This window comes from Cibotium barometz, chromosome 41, assembly GCF_041138505.1.
Source record: "Cibotium barometz isolate CiBa-2024 chromosome 41, ASM4113850v1, whole genome shotgun sequence".
NCBI lineage: Eukaryota > Viridiplantae > Streptophyta > Polypodiopsida > Cyatheales > Cibotiaceae > Cibotium > Cibotium barometz.
Genome location: NC_141086.1, coordinates 23,828,132 through 23,835,160, shown reverse-complemented (window position 1 = coordinate 23,835,160; position 7,029 = coordinate 23,828,132). Strand labels below are relative to the sequence as shown.

At 41.1% G+C, this 7,029-nt stretch overlaps 1 protein-coding gene across 3 annotated transcripts; it reads right to left on the bottom strand.

The window, feature by feature from the left end:
* Positions 1–2,342: 2,342 nt before the first annotated feature.
* On the bottom strand, positions 2,343–6,551 carry LOC147614795 (COBRA-like protein 1). 3 transcript variants are annotated; one of them, XM_086780144.1, is made up of 6 exons: positions 6,230–6,551; positions 5,813–5,933; positions 4,959–5,415; positions 4,328–4,475; positions 3,254–3,540; positions 2,343–3,082 (listed from the first exon to the last, which is right to left on the bottom strand). In XM_086780144.1, exons 2-6 carry the CDS (start codon positions 5,837–5,839, stop codon positions 2,793–2,795), a joined length of 1,209 nt encoding a protein of 402 aa, XP_086636270.1. In that variant the 5' UTR covers positions 5,840–5,933; positions 6,230–6,551; the 3' UTR covers positions 2,343–2,792. The 3 variants fall into 3 exon arrangements, with proteins under 3 accessions (XP_086636270.1, XP_086636268.1, XP_086636269.1); XM_086780142.1 differs by having other exon boundaries at positions 5,813–5,892; positions 6,230–6,539; XM_086780143.1 differs by having other exon boundaries at positions 4,959–5,411; positions 5,813–5,892; positions 6,230–6,498.
* Between the last annotated feature and the right edge of the window lie 478 nt (positions 6,552–7,029).

Genomic DNA, 7,029 nt, shown 5'->3' with positions numbered 1-7,029 from the left:
GTCTTGTTACAAATTGTTCGTCACGTCACACGGGTGGTGTAAGTTCCTTAGCCACTATGGGTGCCTTGTTGCAAATTGTTCGTCACGTCACACGGGTGGTGTAAGTTCCTTAGCCACTATGGGTGTCTTGTTCCAAATTGTTCGTCACATCACACGGGTGGTGTAAGTTCCTTCTTTGTATCTGGCATGGCTGATAATATTGAAGACGGGGAGGATTCCTCCTAGTTTCACTTATTTCAAAAGAATAATTTTGTATCCCCTCTTTTATAGAAGATATATTCATTGTCATTTTCTCATATCCATTCTACTCAAATCAAGTTTTTTTTTCAAGAGAGAGAGTGTGAGAGAGTTGTTTTATGTTTTACATTGGGTGAGTTTTCTTCTCTTTGAAAAAGCTAAGAGTGTTGATTACGCAGGGTGTGTGTTTGTGAAATATTCCACATTAAGAGCTTCTCTTAGATTTCCTTGCTCATTAACATTAATTCTCCCATCTTTCTCCTCTAGATGTTCCCCATTCTCTTCTGAGTTGTCTTGCACTAAGGGGTTGTTGGGGTTTTCTTATGTTTTGAGAGTGTGCATATGTACTTGGCAAAGTTGTTTTCTTCCAATGAGTAAATAGAGGACGCTATAGAGGTCTATTTTCCATTATTGCCTTCACTATCTAGGCTTGTAGCATTGTAATGAGAAATACAAGGGTTCTTAGAAGACTTGCCAAAGTCTGAATATGATAACTGTGAGAAACAAAGAGTAAACCAAAGTAATGCTCCTCTCTACTTGCTACATTGTTAGCCTCTCTCTTAGGCTATGAATATGGAGAAGGTGAAGAGAAGAAGATGGTAACATTTAACTCTCAAAGAGCCAAGCAGTTCTGACCCACATGCATACAAAGAGAAGCAAGCATGCATGCAAGCTCATCAATACACAAGAGAAGAAGATAAGACTCTACTTAATTGCACAATGGGGGATTGAGTGTTTCTCATTACTCAATACATGGCCACATTATGTACAATTGATTATCCATGGGATTTCAAAGGTTCCTTTTTCCCAATCTACGGCTTATTCAGGTTATGTGCATCATTATGGTAACTTCTAATACATTAGCTTGATAAGCACAACAACCCACATCTAACATATTAAAAAAAGTGATGTTACCTAGCAAATCAATTGGAGCACTTTACATTTAGACAGGGTGCCAATTTTCTAGTTGTAGAAATCACATGAAAAGGTGACAATGAGTCTACTTTCACTAGAGAATGCAAGTCACCTTACAAGCTAAGAGGAAAATATTTATTTCTTTACAACATTAAATGTTTTGATTTCGATTATCTTCACCCCAAATGGGAAATATAGTTTTTCCCAATGGACATCACATCACCCTCTTCAGATAGGGGTGTAAGTAATCCCAACACCTAATACATATTATTGCTCTTTCTATTTAAAGGGGGGGGAGGAGGGTCAAAGACACTTCATTACAACGCCCAACACATCTTAGACTTATATTAAAATATTAGAATCACTTCACACAATATCCTTTGTGCAACATTTTAAATGTAATATAATAATTATCTTACCCTCTTTCAAAAGAAATAGAGTGCAACATGTCAAGTGTATTATAAGAATTACCTTACTCTCTTTGAAAAGCAAAAAGCCTTTGTGCAACATGTCGAGTGTGAAATACTAATAATATATTGATTTTTTTAAAACCCTCAATAAAAAACAAAAAAATATATACATAGTCACAATTTTAAGAGTCAACAAAGGAGTCAGTGTTGCTTTGATTGAAGTGTGTAAAGGTTTCAACGCAAAAGTTACGAGAGCTTGACTAAGGTTGATTTATTTTTATACCACCACCTTGTCCCAAGGCTATGGTATACACTTAGAAATCTATCACTCTCACCTCCTTGCCCCCCCCCCAAGACTATGGTATACCCTTAGAAATCAATCACTCTCACCACCTTGCCCCAAGACTATGGTATACCCTTAGAAACCAATCACTCTCACCACCTTGCCCCAAGACTATGGTATACCCTTAGAAATCAATCACTCTCACCTCCTTGCCCCCCCAAGACTATGGTATACCCTTAGAAATCAATCACTCTCACCACTTTGCCCCAAGACTATGGTATACCCTTAGAAACCAATCACTCTCACCACCTTGCCCCAAGACTATGGTATACCCTTAGATATCAAACACTCTCACTCCTGTACAATAATTGACATGGTAAGTTATGTAAATTATTACATTTTGAACTATTAAGACTAGGTCCTTCGGAAGACCAAAATTATCCTTCAAAAATTAATCCACAAATTTATTATTGGTAAGTACACTAATAAGGGTGAGGTGAAAGCAAGCTTTACAATGTTTATTCAATAGTATCAAGTTTTATATACCATCATCTACCATTTGTTTTGTAGGTAGGCTAGACCAATGACACTTCTAAGTATATATTACAAAGTCCCACATATCAAGATCAAGACAAGACCCCTCTCATCTTAATTTGCCATAATCCCATCAGATTATTAAGGGTTTTTGTGGCCTAATGACACCCCTAAATGCCCATTAGGGCAGCTAGAACCTTCATGTCTTCAGCCCAAAAGCCCCCATCATATAGCTGCTCTTCCTCAGATACCATGTCTACAAGGGCTATTACATGCCATGAATGTGAAACCCTTTAGGTAATCAGGCATACATCATTGCCAAAGACATTCAGAAATGCTTGCAAGGTAGACCTTAGGCTTTGGCATTTGATCAAATTGCAGAGAGATGCCAGGCCCCCATTGTATCTCATCTATCAAAGGAAGCAAAGAAGGGCAGCCACCACAATAGACAGCAAAAAAATCATCTGTTTTTCCACCTTCAGTGAGTTGATCCCATTTGGTAGACTCGGGTAGGCATCTGGAGGCGGTAGCACACATGCATCCCCATTGAAATAGACTCTTCGTGGGAAAGCCCAACCTTCTGTGAAAGAAAAGGTGTTTTTGTCCTTCTGGAACAGGATTTCTGACTGCACATTGCCTTCTTCTCCAGCTTGCATTAGCAGGTCATTGTAGTATTCGATGCCCCAGAAGAGGGCAGTATCATCTGCATTAGTAAATAAGTGCTAAGTGTGATGCCCTTTTGTTCTAAGGTGTGGGAAAGAGCAGATTAATCCTCACATTAGAAGAGGTAATCAAGTATTACTGCTTATTTAGAGCTTAAGCAAGAACACCTCAAGCATATTACAGAGAGATTAGAGTAGAGAGCGTCACTTACTGATGGCATTGCCATAAGGATTGAGGCTTTTGTATTTGAAGCTGAAAACTTCCGTGAGGTTGTCGAAATTAGGATGCTGTACCACCACATTCCACTGCGAGTAATTCCATGCATAGTTGCGGTTGCTTATGGTGAGCTTCACTCTCCAATAAGACTGGTAGTTTTGCTTCACATGCCAATGTAATCGGATGGGGCACATGTCGTTTGTGATATGAAGCTGAGGTGTGGTTACACGTGGTGTGAGGCCCGTGCTGGATCCGGAGGTTAAGGTTTGCAAGGGAGCAGTCCTAGCAAACAAAAAGCAAGGCATTGTTAGTGGGTAATTAGTATGATATCATGGTGTTAAGATATGGCATCATGATGTTATGCTATGCTATCTAGGCCATAGTTACCACGGAACGGGAACGTTCCGTGAACGTCGGGTGCTAGAACGGGAGCGGATCGGGAACGTCGCGGAACGCCAAGTCATATGACATGTCAGCATATGACACAAAAAAATGTAACTTTTTGTATACGGATAGCCAAATATGCTTCATAATATTTGCTCCCCCAAGACATGAACATACATTTCTGCAAGCAAAACCTTTTAAAAAAAATAAAAATAAAAAAAATTCCCCGGAACGTTCCGGGAACGTGCCTTCGCCGGGAACGGCGTTCCGGCGTTCCAGGAAGGCGGAACGGCGTTCCGTGGTAACTATGATCTAGGCATAACATCATGCAAACCATGGTGATGCAGAATGTGGGATATGCATAGACACATGCTAGGTTCATCATTGTGAAATTAAGATTCTTGAGAAAGACCATGCTATCTGCATCCAGAACTATTCAAATGGAAGTACAGTAAATCATGGCACTTAACACATACAGACTGCATTTTGCTGATGGGCAGAAGCTCGATTACCCATCCACCGATTACCCCTCCTTGCAATCATCAGTTTCTCTGACATCTGGACTGGGTGGGCTGTATGTGTGAAGGCCTTGGCAGGAGACAGAACCCTGCTGTAATGCAATGAGAGGCAAGGCTACTAGCACAAGCTTGACAGAGAAAAAAAGCAGTAATGCGCAGAATCTTACTCGTAGGAGCTGCTGTTATTCTGGCAGCCACAGGCACAAGTGGGACAAGGGACAATGGTGTCATTGTAGAAGGAAGAGAAGGAGACGCAGCAGCTGGGCCCTCTTTGAGCTAGAAACTGAGAGTAGGTGCATGTGAGGTTCCATGTCACTGCAAAAGAAGCAAGCCCATGTCAGTTCACGAGCCCATCCTCAACCAGTATCCACACTTCCAGCTTTTTGAATTATGATTCCCATATAAATATATACATAAACAAATGCATGCATGCATGCACACATACATTCTTACAAAGAACATAGATGTATACATTTATGCATGGATGCATACATGTGCACATGCACGTGCACCCTTGGTGGACGCGGGCTAAAGTGGAGAGGTTGCATCTGTTGAATCTGTCTGTCCAACCACCGGGTGGTGAGGAGGACAGTTTTTTTTTTTTTTCGTACACACCCGGGGCCCACTCAAGTGGGTGGAGCCGATTTCCCCTTCCAACAATTAGCCAATTATCATGGTCGGGCAAGGGCCACGTACCATCGGGCAAGAGCCACGAGTTAGTGCCTCCCACCTTATTAAACCAGTTAAACTTGTCTTACAGAACACGGAGAACGAACATTTCATGCCGAAATGACTTACTGTAAGCTTGGGTCTTTCTCCTGCCATCTCCAGAGGTGAACAAGCTTGGTTTGACGACTGTGGCGTGGCTGCAGGTGTAGCCAGGTCCAGGGGTTTGGAGGGTGAAATTCTTGGGCAGTTTGACAGTGGTGTTGCTGGTACCAGCTTGTCCTACACTGATTTGGAAAGAGGCAACTGCAGTAGAGGGGTACTGGGCCCATGATGATAGGACGCCCCCGCGGCAGCAGTTGGATATCTGGCTGTTGTAAGGGACTCCTGGCAAGAGGTCCACTATGGTGGGTTTTCTCATGCAGCAGTGGGGAACACTACCATGAAACTTTGAGCAGTCCCCTTGCATGGTTGCCTGCGCACCCACCATGGACCATATGATCTCCTTCTGTGCCCAATGCCATCCCAATAACCACCCGGGCGCCTCTATGTGTCTGTACTGCTGGAAGTTGTACAATGTCACCACTGCCTAGCATCATCACAGGGCTTAACAGGATTAATGCATGTTTAATGATAATTAACTCTCTGAGTGATGTTAAAACAGGCCCTTCCCTCCCCGTCCCGGGCCCTAGCCTGAGTGGTAACACCCTGACCCTGTGGACGTACAACATAATTAAACTCAGAAAAGAAAAAAACAGCCCCCCCCCCCTTCCCTACGCTTATCAGTGATTAACAGTGTCTTCATCTTGGATTTGAAGGTGATTAAGCAGAAATTAACATGATTTGGGATGCATACCCGCTCTTCAGTGGAGATAAAGAAGCATTGATAGTGATAATTTGGTCTATACAGTGATTTAAGCTTGAATTAAAGGGGAGATTAAGCCAAAAAAAAAAAAGAAGAAGGGATTTTAAGTATGATTACTTACCACGTAACCGTCTGCAGTCCATGACATTACGTCCCATTTGATGGTTATGTTGCCATTCGGATCAAGCGGATCGTAAGCATCTGCACGACGAAACAAGCTGAAAGTTATGAAACCAAAAACCCTGCAAGAAAAAATCAGAATTATTAAGAAAAGATTTACTTCTTTTAATTAAAAAAAAGATTAGCACTCTTTGGTACAGATTAGCCATTATAAAGAAGAGATTAGCGTTATTAAGAGGAGATTGGCAGAGTTAAGACTGAATCAATGCCTGATGATGCTAACCAGCGATTATATATCAATGCAGACCAATGCACTAACTAACTGAGAGATTAATGCTACAAGAACTAGCAGTAATGCTAATAATGCACTAAGACTACAAAAAAATGTGATTAATTATGTTGGAGGTTTTCTGGTTACCTGAGCAAGCTAGCAGGAAAGCTAGAGAGAGAATGAGGGTGTATACAATGGTGTGATGGTGAAGGGGAGATCTGCAGGACGGCAGAGTGAAGCCCATCTCGAGCAAAAGCTTCCGCACCTGTGTGTGTGTGTGTGCGCGCGTCTCTCTCTCTCTCTCTCTCTCTCTCTCTCCCACACACACACACACACGCGCACACACACGCACGCAGCACAACCTCTGCAGCTGTTTTAGAGAGAAGACAGAGAACACACACGCACACAGCACGTCCTCTGCAGCTCTTATAGAGAGAGGTAAGAGAGAGAAGACAGAGAACACGAGAAATGCTAACAGTGGGTGCTAAAGCGTACTCAAAGGCCAATAGTATTTTAAATAAATTGACGAAATTTTTGAAAAATTAGCTCCGATTTTTTATGCTGTGTATTTGGCTCTCACTAATAATTTGGCGGCTAGCACAAATAATTACACTAATTAACATATAAACACGGGATTAAGGGGGTCCTGACTAATACATCCTTTTCCACCAAATAAAGCACATCCCCAAATTAAGTTATTCAGTCAGTTATCCCCAACTAATTTAGTCACCAAAATAATAATAATAAATAAATAAATAAATAAATTAGTAATTTTCTTACCCCTTAAAATTCTTTTTTTAAAGGAGTACACCTAAAGATGTAAAAATAATAATAATAAGTAAATAAGTAAAGTAGTAATTTTCTTACCTTGTAAATTCTTTTTATTATGAGGAGTACACCTAAGATGTGTAAGTGCTAGGTCCTTTTTTATTATTATTATTTTTCTA